This window comes from Macrotis lagotis, chromosome X (assembly GCF_037893015.1).
Source record: "Macrotis lagotis isolate mMagLag1 chromosome X, bilby.v1.9.chrom.fasta, whole genome shotgun sequence".
In the NCBI taxonomy this organism is placed as follows: domain Eukaryota; kingdom Metazoa; phylum Chordata; class Mammalia; order Peramelemorphia; family Peramelidae; genus Macrotis; species Macrotis lagotis.
Window position 1 is genome coordinate 676,044,520 of NC_133666.1, and position 19,286 is coordinate 676,063,805.

Genomic DNA, 19,286 nt, shown 5'->3' on the forward strand with positions numbered 1-19,286 from the left:
AAGTCTAAAGGATTCAGTCCACCCCTAGCGTTCAGGCCTTACAGGAGAGATGGGGAGCTAGAGTCCCGGGCGCGCCCAGCCGAGCCGCTCCTGACTTCCAGGGGTCCTCCCCAGACCACTGAGGCAGTGGGCCACTTCTTGAGCTTAGGGAGATGGCAGGTGCCAGCCCCCATCAGACTCCAAAGTGAAAAAGCTACGGAGTCCTTGGAGGGAGACCTGTCCGTTCCTGTTTTTGACAGGTGATCTTGGACAAACTGAGCCTCTTAACTTGAGTTTTTCTTCTCTCACTATGTTTGTCGGAGGGGAGTGAGGGGAGGACTAAGTGAAAGGACCAGCGCAATCCTCTCTTTTGACTGATACTACCTGGGAGCCCCTGCTTCCTGACCCAGGTCCAGGGACAGACGGCTTGGATCAGGGCTCGTTGCCAACCGGTAGGGAGACTCTAGCTCCTCGCCTCCCGTTGATCGGTTCGGAAGGGGGTAGAAACTCCCCTGGCAGGACCCTTCGAGACAGGCCCAGACACCTAGAAGTGAAAACTCGTCCTGGTCCCCTCCTTCCCCTGACCTGGGAAGCCTCAAAAACTCGGAAAATGAGGCTACCAACGGCAGGGCTGAGACTGGAGACCAGGGAACGTAGCAGGCTCACCTGGAAAAGGTCAAGGCGACAGAAACCCATTTCAATTCGCTTCCCCGGGTCACTTTTAATTAAAAAAAGTGGGGGGAGGGATAGGTGAGCTGTGCTAGGAAATTGGGGGCCGGGAGAATGCACCCCAGCCAAGGCGTCTCCAAGGTTTCGTTTTGGAGGCTCCCACCTTCTTCCCGTTGGCTCTATAATTTATGACAGATGTAGGTCTGAGTGAGCCTTGCGCACGCCTGCGGACCTTTATTGAATCTTGTGCCACAGAAAGCAAGATCTGAAGGGGCTAAGCAATCCGAACCTTTCTCCTCCCCGGCTGCCCCGTCCCTCTCTCATCTCAAGAAAAATGCATGATCAAGTTCTTTTTGGAGCTCCCCTCCCCTTAATTTTTTGGAGCAAAAAAAGGATCTGGGGGCCTCCGGGACACTTGATTGACAGTTCTCCAAAAATCTCAGATAAATGGGGCGGGGAGGGGGGGAAGCCCTTAATTATTTAAGGAGGGGAGAGTCAGATTCTTTGTTCCTGTTTGCTCCGGAAAACGTTCCAACAAGAAAGGCATTCGACAAGTCTAGGAGACATTTCAATAAAAATTTATTGAAATTTCAGTGACGTTTTAAAAGAAAAAAAATACAGAAAACCAAGAACTCATTAACGATTCTATAACACAAAATATACCTTCATGGGTTTTCCTTTTTTTTTTTTTTAATAAGGTTGATGGTTTTTTTTTCCTTGAAAACACCTGACTTTGAAACTTGGATTAGCTATTATCTCTAGGCACCAACTGAGAAATAATGGATAGCATAGCGACACCAGTAGTCAAACCCATTTCATTTGGAGACAGAGAAGGAATGGACAAATTCAGAAAAAAGAATTCCAGACCACAAGATTCTGTTTTGCCCCTTTTCCCCTCCCCAACTCAATCTCCACCCCCTTCATTTGACTCAGGAAGGTAACTAATAATAGCACCCTTCCCATTAATTTATTTTTATCTTCTGCATTAGGACTTTTACTAACTTGGTTATTAAGCAAGGAGGTACTTTGCAAAAAGAATAAAATAAAAATAAAATAAGATAGAAAAAAACCAGCCCAGAGCTGTATGTTTCCTTGTTTTCCAAGTCTGACCTTGAAATGAAATGGAGAAACAGGGGACAGCTGCTGCCTTATTTACAGAGATCTGTACAGTATCAATAAATTAAAGTTTAATTTTGAGTATTCATATTCCACGTATTTACAAGTTACCAAATAATTACATAAATACTTTGTCTAATAGTGTCCACTTCTCTGTTTTTTAACTATTTTGAATAACCTTGTTATTGCATATACAATAGAGAAGAAAAGCAAGGGAGACATAACAACCAAACAAATTTTGATCAAAGAAATTCAATTCCCCTCCTACTTATCTGCCTCTTTTTTAAATTAATAATATTATTAGGGAGGACTGTTGCAGTTAAAGGGGTGGGAGGGGGGAATTGGGGTCCTATTCTTCTCTCCCTTAAACATTCAGAAAAATAAAAACAAAAATAGACTACTGTGGAGCATGCAAGGGCCCTATGGGGGCTCTTAAGACATCACAATAATATTAAAAAGACACAGATTGCATTAATACAGGTTAACAAGGGCTACAGGTATATCTTCATCCCACCCCAATTTCATTTTGAAGAACTGATATGCAAGTCACTCTATGCTCTTTTAAAAAAAATCACTTTTCTAAACCTTATTCATTCATTTCCATTCATTTTTTATTTCATTTAGTCTATTTTACACACTGAGTGGGGAAAAAAAACCACACAAACAAACCACCTCTGGAGATGAACTTGGCCATCTCTGCTTTCTATGGGACAAATAGAATCTTTCAATGAGAGAATGGTTCTGAAACATAGCAGCTTTTGGGTCTTTTCCACCATTAAACCTTTCTCCCCTTTCAACCCCCCGCCGGAGCCTCAGCCTCAACTGAGCCACAGGGCCCTCGGAGGGACTTCACCCTAGCTTACAAAGTGCACTGCGAGATTGATTTGGAATGAGACACGAGAATTCCAGATGGGGGAGGCCCTCAGCCCCTCGAGCTTCTGCGCCCATCCTTCTCCCCCGCCCCCACCCCAATGGGTCCCCTTTCTTGGAACTCTGGGATTGAGGCGCAGGCCGTTAGGGGGATCCACTGCGACATCTGTCTTGCTTCGATTCCAGGCCGCTCACTAGACGTTGGATGCTCTGGAGTTCGCTGGTGGACGGCTCCTTCTCGGGACAGAGTTTTGGGGACAAGGACACGGAGCCGGAGGAGATGGTGGAGGAGCGGCTATTGAGTTCCGAGCCCGAGTCCAAAGCCACCGAGGCGGGGCTGGAGGTTAAGGTGGTCGCCTTGCTCTCCAGGACGCCGCCCGACGTGGCGGCCGCTGCGGCCGCGGCCGCCGCGGCCATGGACGGGAGGCCCGGCGTGAGCAGGCCGCTGCTGTCTGGAAGGGGCATGGGGATGGAGTAAGGGCTGTAGCGAAGTCGAGGCCTCACCGCGTTCAGGAAAGGGTGCCGGTGGACCGAGCTGGAGGCGGCCGCCGCCGTGGAGGCTGCCGCCGCTGCGGCCATGTACGTGTAAGGGTAGGGGAAGAGGCTGCCGAAGGGCGACATGGCCAGGCCCTGGAGAAACAAAGTGGGGAGGGAGGAGTCAGTGATTCTGGGGGGCCGAGAGGTGGAGAGCTCCTTCCGCTTCCCAACCCACAAGCCCCAATCGTCTCCCTGGTCCTAAGGGAAAATTCACTCGGGGCAGGCCAAGAATCCAGCCCTAGGATCCCAGAGCTGGGAGGGACCTCAGCTCAAGGTTGGAACTGGGAGGCGCCCTTAGAACACAAATTGTCAGAACTGGGAGGGACCCCAGAATATGGAGTGATAAATGCTGAGACCTCAGAACAGGGAAAGACCCAGGTGACTGGAGCCTTAGAACAGAAAACCTGTCTGTCTGTTTATGTAGCTATCTAATCTAGCTATCTCTCTGTCTCTCTCTGTTTAGAGATATATATGTATGTATATATCTGTATATATATATATATATATATATATATATAAGTATCTTATCTACATGTACATTATATATAAAGGTCCAGTCTTTCTCAGCGTAACCTAATTTTACAGAGAAGAGCAGCTTCTAATTTCATACAAAGCCACTGAATGACAGCCAAGTCTAATATCCATCTCCAACTACCAGAATTTCTAATGGAAAAGGTTGATAGATTAATAGATTGTTCTAAAGAAGGGATACAAATTAGCTTTAAAAAAAATGACAAGGACTTTGCTGGAACCCTCCTTACTTTTCCCCAAATTTCTAACATTTCTAAGGTTCTTGGAAGTATCAAACTCAAAGCAGACAGGTGGGAGGAAGAAAAATGGGCACCAGACAAAGAGAAAACTGAAGATTCTTCCTCCCACTGAAGCTCAGCAGAGTCCTGCCTGGTGTGTTCATCTCCTCTTTCCTCTCTCTCTTGCCCAAGGCTTATCCCTCCCCCCCCACCCCAATGCCTTCATCACACAGGCTGCCCCCCCTCTGGGTCCTGGTCATCCTCCAAATCTGTGTTACTAACCCTGGATGGCCTTCTCCAAAATTAATGCTTGGAAGGATAAGAGAGTGTTCTCTTAACTGTGATCTGAACATTGATGGGCATCCAAGGAGGCAACTGGAGCAAGGGGTGCCAAGAATAATTAAGATTTGCAAAACACTTTTAATTCTCACAGCAATCCTGTAGGGTTGATGCTATGATGACCCCCTAATTTTATAGATAAGGAAACTGAGAAAAACGGGTGAAATGACTAGCCCAGGGTCATAAGGATCTTGGATTACATTTGTCTCTCTGCCTCCCAAATCTAGTCTCCTACCTAGTCTAGTACCACCTAGCTAGCTGCCTCTAGGAGAAAACAGAGAGGGAGAGGCAGAGCCAGAGGAAATGGGAGTGAATTACCTGAGAGGCTAGGACGTGCTGTTGGAGGTGGAAGGGCAAGGCTGCCGCGGAGGCCCCGGATAGTCCCTGGGCCGCAGCCGTTGCCATGGCAGAGGTGTCCAAGCCGGTGACTCCCGTGGAAGCTCCAGACACGGTGGCCAGCAGGGGCCCCATCCCTGCGGCCATGCTGGAGAAAGCTCCCCCCATAGCGAACTGGCTGGGGTGCAGGAGGAGAGGGTGGCCATTGCCCAGGGGGCTAAAGAACTGTTGGCTAGCCAGGCCAGGGGGGAAGGCCAGGTTCGGGAGGTGAGCTGGGGTCAGGTGCGAGGAGCTGTCCGTCTGCACTGTGAGAGGGGTGAAGGTCTCCTTCCCCGGGAGCACTGGGCGCCCCTCCTCCGGGGCCTTGGGGAGCCCTTCTCGGCCAGGGCTCTTTCGATCCTCACAGCCAGAGCCTCGGGTGCTTGAGGAGATGGCAGCTGGGCTATGACGAGAATCTGGGGAGTTCTTTTCCAGTCGTACCCCTTCCCTGACCCGATCTCGATCTCTGTCACGATCCCTATCCCGATCCCGATCGCGATCTCTCTCCGAGGAGAAGAGGTGACCTTTGGAGGGTGAGGTCCCCTTGTCTTTGGCAGGCTCCTCCGAGGTGGTGGTAGATATCTTCCCCATGTCATTGGCCTCAGGAGGTTCTTCCTTGCTCTCTGCATCGCTTTCACCCTCGCTAGGGCACAGATCTGCAGGAGGAGAAAGGACACAAAACAGGGTGAAGCCCATGCAAGGAGGAGCGTACAATTAGACTGCAAATTGTGCCCCCCTGCCACCAGCCACCACCACCAATTTAGCCCAGCGAGTCCACAAGTTGGCAAATTTGCTTTCTAAAATCTTAACCACAAAAATGTATCAAAGGACATTTATTAAGTCAGGATAGTGGAAGAAAGGGGATTGCTAGGCAGTTTGAATTAAAAAAGGATTCAAATGGTGGGGCCTTGCCTTCAAGGAGCTTACTTTGTGCTCTGAGAATCCCCTTGAATACAAAACAAAGGACGTTCTTTGGGGGCAGTGAGAGAATCAGAAAGAATTGAGGGGTTAGTTTAACAACCTCACTTTACAGAAGAAATAGAGGCCTAGACAGGGGAAGGGACCTGGAGAGTAGGTGCATTCCTCCCCCCAGTTTAGACAGATATAACTTTCCCTATCAGCACCTTCTAGAAGGATTTCACTGAAAGTCATTAAACACTGGAAAATTTAAATGGATTAAAAACACAAAGTTCTTTCATTTTATTTCCCTTGAAAACAGGTTTCTTCTCTCGTGTCTCTCTCTGTGTGCTTCTCTCCAAATAAATATTGCCTACTATTTAAACACAGGAAACCGGTTCAGGTCCTGAACCATCTCATGTCCCTTCCCTGCCCCTCCCACAGTACACCTCCTCCCACAAGCTGACTGACTTTTCCCATGGGTTGTATCTCCTATCTCCTCTGATCCAAGTGGCAAAGATTCCTCTTCCCCCTCATTTGTCCTCCCTGTAACATCTCCCCACCCCACCCCATTGCCAAGGTGCTCAGATAGTTCTGAAACCTAGACCTTCATTCACAAAGGAAAAATCTAATATGGGAGGGCATGTTGAAGAGGGAAGGAAGGGGGAGTGGGGAGCAGTTCAGATGAATAAACTCCCAATTCACTAGAGTGGGGCAGGGTTTCTAATCTCTCCTGGGAGAAGGGAACAAGGCTTCCAGGTCCTTTCCAAAGATCAGAGCATAATTATAAACCAAGGAATGATGAATCAGAAACTTTTGTCTCTGCCTTTAGGGACAGGATCAGTTGAAAGAGAAATATGACATGGGCGGGGGGGGGGGGGGGGGGTTGGGGGAAAGTATTGGAAGAGCCCTGGGAGCACAGAAAAATCCATCTTTGACTACCAAAGTCCAAGAAGGAGAGAAGAGATGCCTCCAGGGGATGGAGGGATCCTTGGCTACTTACCTTTGAGATTAGAAGTTCCAACCGTGGAGACTGTGGCTGGAGAAGATGATTGAGCAAAACACTTGAAAGCTGTCTGTTCACTGGAAGATTCATCCGAGGTCCCAGCTTCCTTCTTATGTCTCTCCTCAAACACTCTCATAGATTGCAAAGTTAGCTGCTTCCTGGAGATCAGAACAGTGCAAGAAGACTTTTAAGGGAGAAAATTTGGGGCCTGTTTCCCCTCTCCCTAAGCGCCCTCCCCGTACAGAGGATGTATGAATATCTAGTCCTAACACCTAGCCCAGTTATTTCTCTAGGGTCCAAAACTCTGAACATCAATCAACAAAGCTGCCAGGGAAAGGGAAAGGAAGATACTGGACAGAGGGAGCTGTTGATTTTTAAGAAAACTTGGGAAACGGTGGTTGTCTGTTTATTGAGACAAGACACATGAACAAAGGCTACAGCATCTTGGCTAATGCAGTGGGGGAGCAGACAGGCAGGAGAACTCAGTATTGAGTTGGGGGGGGGAAGACATTAAAGTCTGATCTATCAAGCTTTTTAATGGTTGCTGAGATTGAAAAGAACTTGAGTGATTTCTCCCAGCATTCTGTAGTCTTCTTCCCCAACCATTAACCCAGTGTAAAAACAAGAAAATCTGTTTCGAGAAAATTAGAAATAGTTCCTTTGGATACCTGCAGGAGAAGCTTTCTTCTTGCCATCCCCTCTTATCCCCTTAAGAAAAAAATAATTCTGGGGTCCTCTGATTTAGCAAAGCTTTTGACTTTGTTGGAAAGGGCCAGAAAAATCTGTCTCAGGAAGAGAATACACTTCAAATGGGTATACCACCTCTCACCCCCACCCCTGGCCATTTTGTTTTTTGGGGAGGCTGGGGTTTTGTTTTTTCACTCAAGGGTCCAAACCTACTTAGAACTGTTCCACCCCACCAGAATTGAACTGTGAAAGGTGGGGTCCATACACCAAAGGGAATCAGGGAATCTCTCTAGCATGGGCTTTTTAATTTTCCTAGGGTTGGTGTTTTAAAAGAACCTTGACAAGTTTCAGTGTCATAAGACAAAGGACTCATAACCAGATCCTCTACCTATAGCCTGCTTCCAAAAAACTTTAATATTCTTTGAAATTTGGGTGGGGCTGTTCCCCCCCCCCCCCAATCTGGGCAAAGACAGAAGGTCCTACAACCTCCTGGGACTGCATTCTCCCTCAGTAGAAACTCAATTGCCTCCTTACAAACACTTAAGGATTTCCAAATTGGAATTCAAGATCTCCCAAAGCTTTCCTTATGAAGCAATTTCCTTCACTCACCTCTTCTCCCGTCTGCCATTCCCGGTATCTCGGAACCCTTTGGCAAAGGGGTTGTTGTCAATTTTTAACTGTGTTATCTGGAAAGAGGACAGAGGAGTAAGAAAAACTTTTGCCTCATCTCTGAATTTCTTCTGAAGAGATCTCCCCACCTCTGAATTCAAATGAGTTCTCTCCTTAGTTTGGGGTTGGGAGCATAGCTGAGATAGGCAAGAGGGGGTGAAGGAAGGCAGGGTCAGAACTGTCTTCGACACCACCACCCCCAACCTAGATTTCCTAAGTAAAGTCTCCAGACATTAGGTGGCCTGGCAATGGTTCCCTCATTTTATGGATCTGGAGTATAAAGTCCATTTGAAGACTAAAAAAAAAAAGTAAAATAGAAGGCGTTCTAACTATTAAAAATTATGTTTCTATCAGTTTTTTAAAATATACCCGCAATTCATTGTAAAGTAAGTTATACCCGATGCAAATCTCATAAAGTGTTTTATAGAATTTGGTGGGGAGAGGTCATGCTTGTAAACAAAATTTTCCATTTCTCCGTGTTGCCAAGGAATATGGCTATTGCCATGCACTTCACAGCAATCTTATTACTATTATCAATAATATTATTAATAATAGCTGCACAAATCCAGAATCCGAGGAGCAACTAAAAAACTGGTTTTGCCAAATAAGTTTTCCATCCCCCCCCCCCCCCCCAAAAGAAAAGGACCTGGGCAAAGTTTCTTTTTCAATTTGTTTTTTAGGTAAAAGGGGGAACTTTTCCCATCATGGTCAGAGAGAAAATTGGAAGAAACTGAACTGAACTAAAATTCCCCTGCCTTTTAACTCCAATAAACACCCCCCACCAGGACACCCAGTCTGGGAGGCCTTGCATTCTCTCTCCAACTCTCCCTACAGGAGCCAGGGACAATGCTATTTGGCAAAAGTCGATTCAATGAAATCAACAAACTTTTATCAAGCACCTAAAAATGCTCAAGGCCCGATTGTCCATCAACCATCGATCATCGATCATCGAAAAGATTAGTCTGTCATTCCATGAAAACATATTTTTTTAAAAATGACTCCTTGTGGATCATAGAAGAATGGAAGTTGATCTGGGGGATCCTCCATCAGCACCCAGTTGTATTTCCTCTCTGATACATCCAGCCCTCTGAGTTCACCCTCCCTAACTATCTACAAAGTGGGCCTGGAATATTTCCCGATGACTAGGGCCAAGGTAGTAAAAATCTCAGGCTACAATCCCCATTTGACTGACCACACCTCAGAGTACCCTCAACATCAAAATGCTTTTGAGACGAGTCCAATCCCTGGGTATTCCCATCCTCCTCCTACCACACACAGAGAAAATAATAATAATAAAAACATGGCAGGATAAAACATAATAAGAACCAGACCAGACAGCTACTCAGAGCCGTGGGACCGCAGGGGGAAAGGAAACCTACTCTGCACTTATTCTAGGTTCGAGACCTGAGAAAATCCATTTTCATTTTATATTTATGCGAAGAAACTTCTCCCTTCCCCTCCCTCCTCTCCAAAGATTAGCTGGTCGACATTGGGTTTCAGAAGGAACAACCTAAAAATCCCGATGACAGGATGGATGAGAGCTAGCTAGCTTCTAACCCAAGCAAATCTGGATGGCACTCGATCTTTTTCACTATGATTGGCCTCCACACAAAATCAAATGACATCAAAAGAAATCCTGCCTAGCTCTTCTCCCTTTTAAATTCTATACTTTCTTTCCCCCCAATTTTCTGTTACCTTATCATTCTGGTATGCGGTCACAGCGATGAATTCTGTTTCAGGGAACACATAAGTCCGAAATGTACTGTAGGGAAGTTTTAGGATATCATTGGCCCGAACAATGTGAAACCTGGGCTGGTATTTGTGCATTGAGTTTAAAATGGTCTGTAGAGAGGAAAGGGGAGAAAGAGAAGGAACGATTAGTGTGAAAAAGAATCTGAGGGACCTTCGAACCCTCAATCTCCTATGTACAAAGCCCAGGTAGATTGACTTTCATTTATGGATTCATTAGGACACCGCATTGCTAACCATCTCCACCACTAAAATCCAACTAACCCTATCAATAATCTATACATTTGTGAATAATAGATATGTGATCAAACTCCAGATCCTCAGTTAATCCTCTTTAGGGGTCCAAAGGGGAAAAAAACATTAAAAAGATAAAAAGAGGAAAATGTATTTAATTTATAAAAGGATTATTGACTTCAGCTTTCACTAATTGATTGACCCAATTGGCTTAAAGTCTCTGAAAGACTGAAATCCAGGGAGGAGTATTTATCTGTTAATCAAAGCCAGGATAGTAAATGTATTCTCCCCCCAGGTTTCTGAGCCTAGAACTCCAGTGGCCAGGGAAAGCTTCATCTTATTTTGCACTTATCAGCCTATTATTTGAATGGAATCGGGAAGCTTGGGAAAACAGGGGCCACTTCACATTCTCCAAGAATCATTTTTTATTCTTCTTTTCACTCAACTTGAGGAGAAATATTTCTGCTTTTCTAAGCAACTCCAAAACCCCACTCTTTTCTTTAAAAAAAATATTAAAAATATTTCCAACTAACCAGACCCACTAATTAAACTTTTTTCAGCAATCAAACTTTTAGAAATCTGGAAAAGACAATTGATTCCGGGAAAATGATAATAGGGTAATTAAATCTGAAACCGAAACTGGATAAAGAGGGGTTTGATTTTGGATTTTAAATAATAGATTAAAAAAAAAACCCCAACATCCAACAGCAAATCAACCGGCTGAGCCGAGTCTTTCACGTTCACATCCAACAGGTCTGGAATTTACTGGGCTCCCTTTCCTAGTTCAGTCAGATCTTTTCTGTGCCCCCTCCGGTCTCTTCTGGCAATGGCGAGAGATTCTGGTTGGGGGGGGGGACTCCTCAAGTTTAAGGTCTGGGAAGGCAGCTTGCATTATTCGGGGAGAGAAGGCCGGGGCGGCCTCCTGGCAGGCAGAGGGGAGGCGAGAGCGTGAAAAGCAAAACAAAGTCCCTGGAACCACCGAAGGGAGACTTACAAATCCATGTTTGTCAGAAATGTTGTTGGTCAGCTTCAGCTTGTGGAACGTGACCACTTTGGACATCCACTGCTCGCCCGTGGCCGGGCTGTCGGGATGGATATACATTCGTTTGGGCATTTCGGGGTCAGCCTTGCCGGCCACCATCCAGCGGGAATTGTGGAATTTATATCTACAATCGTCCGCGGCGACTATGTCCATCAGCAAGATATACTTGGCCTTTTTATCCAGCCCGGTGCACCTCACTTTAAAGGGAGGGAACATTCGCCTGGAAGAAACAGACCACGACAAATCCGTCAGTTCCCGGGATCAGTCACCTCTCAGTGTTGCAAAGGGGCAGCTTGGCGGGCCGGGGAGGGGGGTCCTCGCAAGGAAAGGAAAAGGGACCGGCTTCCTGCTGTCCTACCATCAGGGAAAGGGGACTTTTTCAGTCTCTAATAGATCAGGTCAGCCCCGATGAAGAAAAAAAAATCTCCCCAAACAGTGAAGTAGTACAAGAAATGTGGTGACTTCTTTTATTATTATTATTATTATTTTCTTCAAAGTATGTTTTAAATGCATTTGGGTGCCTTCTACGATCAGAAAAATAGAGGAAGGGATTGGAAGGGGGAAATCACTTTTTCAGGAGGAAGGGGGGGAATAGCTTCCCGAAAAAAAAATGCATTTTTTTAGGGGCTGCTGATACGGTGGAAAGGGAAGCGCTCCTGGAGTTCCCCCGCAACGAATTCAGAAAAGGCCATTTTTCCAAGGACTGGGCAGCGCCGGGCTGACCGCATTCCCCCCGCCGCTATGTCCAGTTTTAAACTGCGACAGGATACCACAAATTTGCTGTTTATTATGCCGAAGAGTTTGGCATTCGGCGATCCGGGCTTAAAAGGAAACACATGACCCGGTAACAAGAAGGCACCTACTCTTGTGGCCGCCGTTTTCCCTGTGAAACTTCTGACCACAATTAGCAAGGAGACGGAGGACTGTGAAAAATTATGGTTCAAGGTTCCCCCCTTTTCTAGCTTTAATGCCATTCCTTTATTTTCTTTTAAGGAGCTGAGAGATACAGCATTTAAAAAAAACTCACAAGGCCCCCAGCCTTTACCCGAGTTTGTTCAGGTGATCTCTGCAAAATCTACAAAGCTCTCCGGGACGGGTAGTTCCCCCCTGTGTTACAGGACTCATGCCTGATTGTAGAATTCTAATGATGCCCCCCCACACACTTTCTTCCTCTGATTCCAAGCATGTGAGTGTGCAAACCCAAATATCTTTGATCAGTTTTTCCCATTGATGTGGGAATGCGTGCCTAGAGCTCAAGGAGATGCAGTTAGGCCTCTGATGGTCGTACGGGGCAGGAGCCCTGACCCAGAGGGAGCCCGGCAGATGGGAGGCTAAAAACCCAGGCCAACAGCTCCCAGAGTCCTGAGACAATAAGCCTCAAGTTATTCTGGGTGAACGCAAAGAGGAGAAAATCACAATCAGGACTTTTCAAAACCGAAAAGGAGCCGGCTGAGCATTCTCTAGGCAAGGTAAAAAATAAAATAAAAGCTCCAACCCCAAACTGCTTCTCTTCTTTAAAGCTAATTAAATTAAAATAGATCGGACTGTCCGCAGACAGACACAGTCACACCGTCCCCCAAGGTCAGAGAAGAGTTTTTTTTTCCTTAGGAAGAAGGCATGCACGTGTGTGAGAGGCAGGTAGGCTTAGGTTTTCCTACAGTTCAGGCTGCAAAGTAAGCAGGAGCCTATAGTAGTCTATAATTCCAGATGAGGCAAGTTTTTCCGGAGGCAGCTGCAAGCACACAGCCTCACAAGACTGCTTTTTGGGGGGGAGGGGGGAGAGAGGGGAGAAGAGAAGCAGTTAAAATCAAAAACAAAACAAAAACAAAACAACCTCCCCCCCCAGAACCAGCCTCAGAAATCCCACGTTGAGCCCCTTACCTTCCGGATTTGGTGATCACCATCTCGGTGCCTCTTTTATGGAACTGTTCCCAAAGTTCTTTGGCTTCTAGGTGGACCTTGGGGTCGTCCTCCACCTCTTCCTCGGGCTCCAGAGTTTTCAGAGGCCTCAGATGAGCCGCCGCCTGGTGACCCAGGGAGGAAAAGGGAATGCCGGTCTCGGCGGCCCCGACTAATTGATCCATAATGGGCTTGGCCAGAGCCCCCGGCAGCGAGAGCGCCGCAGCCCCATTGGGAGGCAGGGTGAGAGCCGGGAAGAAGGGAGGCTGGTGGCCCAGCACGGCGCTCATGCCGAAGTCCGGAGCCCGATGAGGTAAGAACGGGTGGTAAGCCATGCTTGTCCCAGGGATGACCGGCTCTCTCATGGGGAGGCTCAGCCGCCGCACTGCTGGCTGCGATCGGGGCTCCGGCTGCTGCGCTCGAGTCCTCACTTAGATGCCCCCCCTGTTTTTAACAGTACATAGTGAAGAGAGAAAGGGGGGGACTCCGCTGGAACCCAGAACCGCCTCCTTTGCAAGGAGGGGGCCGAGCGGGATGGGAGAGGCAACAGTCTAGATTTTGTCAGGGAGAAGCGGGGGGACTGCTTTCTAAAAACTTCCAGGCGCAGGGGTCGGAGGCATAATCCCTCCGGGCGGCGGGCGCTCCTGGGTCCTCTTTCCTCAGCGGCCGCCTTTCCCGGGAGGCAAGAAGCAGAGAGTCCCTGCGATTCCTGGCTTTCTCCCCGGCCAGTCCGAGTCCTGTCTGCTCGGCTCTCCGATCCAGAAACGCTGCGATCGGAGTTCCGGGAAGCTCGGGTTCCCGGGCCCAGTCTTCCTGGGGTGAAGCCGGGACTGGACCTCCGTGGAGAAACACTGCAATTTGGCTTTTGCTCCTTTTTTTTCCCCCCTTTCCGTCTTCAGTCTGTCTGTCTTTCTTCAAATCGCCTTAGATCTCTAGCTCTGAGCCGAGAAAGCGAGGAAGGGAGGGGGAAATTGCACACCACACACAAGAGGCAAAAGCCAGAGCTTCCCCCAAATCTGATTCTACCGGCTAACTTGAGTGGCGAGTGGGCTTCCGGCCTTCTGCCTCTCCTTCCCTCCTAAGCTTCCATGGGGGCCGAGTCTCCAGGAGCCTTGGCTACTGGCGGTGCCCTCCCCCCCAGTGTCTCCTCTTCTTTGCAATACTGTGGATTTCAGTCCTGGCTAGGAAAGGTGAAAGAGTAGGGGAGGGGGGAAGGCAGGGAGGAGAGAGAGAGAGAGAGAGAGAGAGAGAGAGAGAGAGAGAGAGAGAGAGAGAGAGAGAGAGAAAGGGAGGGGAGAGGGAGAGGGAGGGAGAGAAGGAGAAAGAACCGGAGACAGACAGAGAGAGAGAAAGAGCGAGAGAGCTACAGAAGAGCCACCCTCAGCCTCAAGAAATCCCAGTGAGTCTGCTCTCCTTGCGCCAGATCGTGCGGATGTGTTGTGAGCTGCGAGGAAGCTCAAGCTTTCTTGATTGGCTCTTTGACGCTTTCGGACCAATTGTGTGGCTCCATAGGCGTGGTTTTGACAGGTCGAGTGGAGGGGGATCGGGCCGAGTTATAAAAAGGTGTCGGAAACTGTAACGTTGTAGCGAAGCATCTCTACTACTCTGCGTGTGAATGTTGTCAACAGATCAGAGAGGGAGGGCGGAGGGCGCAGAGCCACTGGGGAGACAAAAACACAGTCGCCTCTAGGTGGCTTACCCAAGGAGAACCACCCGCCGCCCCCTGAGCTCTGGCTTCCTCGCTGCCTTGCCCCTTTCTCTCTCTCTCTCTCTCTCTCTCTCTCTCTCTCTCTCTCTCTCTCTCTCTCTCTCTCTCTCTCTCTTTTCTTCTTGCTTTTCTTTTCTTTTCTCGTTTTTTTTTCCTCTGTCTGAAACGTCTCAGTGATCCACCCAGACAGAGGGAGGAGGAAGGGCCGGGAAAAGGAAGGAGAGGAGGAAAGCTCGGGCGCGGGCAGCAGGCAGGCAGGCAGGGGAGGACTTTGGCCGGCCGCGCCTTCCTCCCCGGCTCCAGGGCCGGCTCCCCGGCCGCTCTCCGCGTCTTACCTCCGGTCCCTTCGCTCCGGGCGGCCCGGCGGGGAAGAGCCGCGCCGCTCGGGGGCCGCTCAGGCCGGCCGGAGGTGGCAGCGATCGCCGCCGCCTCTCCCCACAATGGCAGGAAGGATGAGAAGGGCGAGGGGGAGCCGTGCCCGACCGAGAGGGAGGGAGGGAAGGAGGGAGGGCCGGGCCGAGAGCGCCGCGGCGCATGGGCCGGGCTCCGGCTCCCAGAGGCTCGGGCTCGGGCTCCGGCGCCGGCTGGGGCTCCGGCTCCGGCTCCGGCTCCGGGCTCCCCCCCGCCCCGCTGGCTCGCCGCGCTTCTCTCCACGTGCACGGCTCGGCCGGGGCAGCCGCGCCCTCCGCAGCTCGGCGTGGGCGCCTCGCCTGCGGGGCCCCGGATCGCTGGGAGTAGGTAGGACCGAGAAAGGCACCCCCCAGCCGCCGGCTCCGGCTCCCGGGCTACACCCATTCCCCAAGCCCGAGTTCTCCCATCGAGCCCCACAAACACGCGCGCGCGCACACCAACCCACTCAAACACACGCAGACTTTGCAACCACCGCAGGACAGACACTCCCGACGGCAGAAATGATTGACTGGACCCCGGGATGGCCGCCCCAAAGCCTCACGGGGATTTAAACACACCCATGGATTCCAAAATAGGCAACAGACACGAAAGTTTTCAGCCACAGTGGTCTACACACTCGTCTGAACCCCAGAATATGCCGCAGAAGCAAAGTCGTTTCAATGCGTGGCTGAACCCCCAAGTAACCCCAGAAACAAGGTCGTTTAAACACATAGATGCATCCCCGAATATACAACAGAAGCAAAGCCTTTTCAACACAGAGATGAACCCCAGAACACACAACAGAAGCAAAGTTGTTTAAACACATAGAGCCCCCGAATGTGTCACAGAAACAAAGTCTCTTGAACACATAGAGGCACGCCGGAGTATGCAACAGAAGCAAAGTTGTTGAAACAGTTCCACGAACCCCGGAATCTACAATAAAAGCAAACTTGCTCAATCACAGAGATGCACCCCAGAATATACTACAGAAACAAAGTTGTTTAACCTCATAGGCGCCCCCAGAATATACAACAGAAGCCAAGCTGGTCAAACACCTAGCTGAAGCCCAGAAGAAACGGCACAAACACAGCCATAGGTGGACCCATGAAATAAAGAGATGCAAAAGTGATTGAAATATATGGATATCCCCTTCAGAATATACAACAACCCCCCCAAATCATTGAAATGCGTGAACGGATCCCGCCTAACAAGCCGGAGCCACGCAAACCATCCCCACACCCAAATCAACACACGCATGTCCAAGGTATATTCCCTTCCAGGCACACTGCAAAATTTAAGGACTCGCTTTACTAGATATTTTTACAAACCCCAAACCCAAACACGTGCCCAACATTAGATCACAACACGCCGGGCCTCGCTGGGGAGGAAGACAGACTGAGTCTGATTTTTCTCCAAACAAGTGAATGGGGAGTTAATGGTCGTATTGAGTTTGTCAGTGCATTGCTGTTCTCCGTCTCCTCTCCACTCTCAAGGGGGGGGGGGGGTAGGCCAATAGATTCGGGGTGAGGAAACCAACCCCAGCTGGGTGAGAGTGGCCAGTGGATGGGGACCTGCCTCGCCGGCCTGGTTTCTGGCATCTCTCCTTGGGTCCCCTTGTCCCCATGGGCCAAGGGCCTGGGCCTGCACACTGGGCCGGGGTGTGGGGAAGGGGGTGGAGGCAGAGGGGAGCCAGCCGCGGCTATCTAGTCCGAGAATCACTCCGGTTATCTCCTTGGCCCCATGATCTTTCTTCACCTGGGATTTATCGGGCCAGAAAATCAGGGGCGAATTTGTAAAGCAAACAGCGAAACGCCTCTGCCCCAGAGTCAGAGGTGACCGGTTCCCGGGAATCCGGCTCCACTCCAGGTAAGGTGGGGGCCTCGGGCCCTAGGGGGAAGGGAGTAGGGGTTAAGGGAATGCGATGGAATTATCTAGCCTGGCGCCGAATGGGTTACTGTTTACTCCCCTCTCCCGCCTCTTCGAGCGCCTTCTGCCCGGCGCAGGGTCACCGAACTCTCCTCGGCCCTCGGGCTCTGGTCCGGGAGGGGAGGGAAAGGAGAAGCAGAGTCCCGAGCGCACAAGCTGGGGGTGGGGTTGTGAGACTAATGGGGGGGGGGCAGAGGAGGATGACAAGAGGCCTAGAATGAAAGAACCCAGGGAAAAGAAAGACCCTCATTTTAAGCACATTCTCGCCCTTCCCGCTTCTTAGGAGGCTGGAAAGGAACTTATCTGAAATGGAGGATGGGGGGGGGGGTCTGTTCCAAGCAAAGGGAAGGTGATGAGAAGGGGGAGATGCACCGGTTTATAAGCGGAGGATGGATTCAAGGGCTCAGTCTGGCTTGGACTGGGAGAGGGCGAGAGAGCTGAAGGGATCCAAGGGATCCAAGGAGGAAGCCAGCGAGCTAAGTCTTGGGTTTTCTATGAAGTAGACACCCCCTTTCCTTCACGGGGGGGGAGGGGAGGAAGACACTGCTTCTCCAGCGGCGGAAGAAAATGCAATTCCATCGTGGGCTAAATGCGCCGAGATAGGAGCGGAACATCTGAGGCGATTGGGGTAGTTTTTTTTTTTTTTGCCAGTGTCTTTTTGACGCACATGGCTAAGAGAGCTTGGCGCCAGAGCCGAGAATTCCCTGTGGTCCTCAATGTCTAGAGGTTCCTGCACCAAACTGAGGCCCATCTCCTCTCTCTCTCTCTCTCTCTCTCTCTCTCTCTCTGTCTCTCTCTCTGTCTCTGTTTTCTCTGTCTCTGCATCTTTATAGGTGTTGTGTGTGTGTATCTGTCTCCTACCTATCTCTTGTGTCTCTGTTTCTCTATCCTCTCTCTTCACCCCAAAGGGTCTGGGGCTTAGGGAAGGAAGGGGAGGGGGAGAACAACCACCTGGAGACTTGGGAGTATTTCCTAGCAGCTCTGACCTTTCCGTTGTGTCTCGAGCCGGCGGTTAAGACAGTGGATTCGGGAGCTCCTCCAAGGGGCAGCTAGGTTGGGGGGGGGGGGACTTAGAGGTTCCGTGATCTCCATCTTGCCCCATCTGGGAGCAGAATTCCTCCTGGAGGCCGGCTTCAGGATGTTCCCAACTGGGCCACGACTGTCGTGACCTCTTCTGCAGAGCTCTCCTGGGCTAGTTCAAAGCCGGGCTCTACCCTCTTTCAAGTGCATCCCCAAGTTCAGAAGATCATTCCATTCCCCCCCCCCCCCCCAGGCCCGGATCAGTCACAGAGATCTGTTGGAAACGAACTTGACGATCGCAAGCTGGCTCTCTCTCTCTCTCTCTCTCTCTCTCTCTCTCTCTCTCTCTCTCTCTCTCCCCTTCTCTTTCGCTCCCCCACCCACTCTGCCCTCCTGCTTCCCAGCCGAGAGACAGACTTGTTCCAACCAGATTCCTGGGCCTTCCGTTCATTGCCACGGATTGCGGGGCGTGGGGTGGGGGGTGGAACGAAAGCTTTCTCCCTGCTACCCGAGAGCTGCATTTTCTGCTGCCGCTGGCGCAGTAGTGTCTTCCCTCTCCCCCCACCCCGTGAAGGAAAGGGGGCGTCTGCTTCATAGAAAACCTTAGACTAGCTCAGGACCCTCTCCCTACAAACCCTTCGGAGCCGAGCTCCGTCTAGCGCCCCTGGCCACAATCTGGGCTTGCTCCGGGGCCCTTCGCTCCTGCAGTAAAGTGTGTGTGTGTGTGGGGGGGGGGGGAGTTTGCGGATTATGATTTTTAAAATGTCGCTGTCTTGCTAATGGCCTACAAACTTCCGCCAATTACGACTGACCTCCCAGACTGGGCCCCTGGAGACTCGTATTATCCCGGGAGGCCGCACTAATCGGAGATCAAAAGCTGGAAGGTGCGAACTCCCTTTGTCTCTCCGCGGCCGCCGAGCCCCCCTCCCCGAGTGTGATAAATCCAGCCTGGCGCCGACTGCGCGAGGGATGATTAATTTGCGAGCAAACAAAGAGGAACCGGTGGCCACCACGCCGGGGCCCCCGAGTTAAACATTGGCCAGCAGCTCCCAGCTGCTCCTGGTCCGGCGGCCCTCCGGCCCGCCGGCCCACCGGCCGGGAAGGAGCGAGGAGCAGCCGAGCGCCACTCACCTCCCGCCCTCTGCCAGGGCTGACTGCCCCGCTTCGGGGGAGGAATCGGGCCCGCTCTGTCTACACTGCAGCCTCTCCCCTCCTGGTCCCCCCGGCACCCTCTCCTTTCTTCCTTTCCTTTTCCTTCCAGTCTTTTTCCACTCTTCTCCCCCCACCCCCTGCCCTTTCATGAAAAACAGGACTTCTAAAGAGAGAGTTTTTGCTCTCCCGAAGGCTCTGGCAGCAGGGAGAGGAAATTGGAACAGATAAAGTGAATCGCCCTGGACCTTGGGGTCCCCTGCGCCCAAATGGGCC

The 19,286-nt window shown here is 50.3% G+C and overlaps 1 protein-coding gene across 1 annotated transcript; it reads right to left on the reverse strand.

Annotated features, from left to right (window-relative positions):
* Positions 1 to 268: 268 nt before the first annotated feature.
* On the reverse strand, positions 269 to 14,568 carry TBX3 (T-box transcription factor 3). The gene is made up of 7 exons (XM_074205855.1): positions 12,800 to 14,568; positions 10,871 to 11,138; positions 9,589 to 9,735; positions 7,834 to 7,910; positions 6,535 to 6,695; positions 4,578 to 5,290; positions 269 to 3,264 (listed from the first exon to the last, which is right to left on the reverse strand). The coding sequence occupies exons 1-7, from the start codon at positions 13,180 to 13,182 to the stop codon at positions 2,779 to 2,781; spliced, it is 2,235 nt and encodes a 744-aa protein (XP_074061956.1). The 5' UTR covers positions 13,183 to 14,568; the 3' UTR covers positions 269 to 2,778.
* Between the last annotated feature and the right edge of the window lie 4,718 nt (positions 14,569 to 19,286).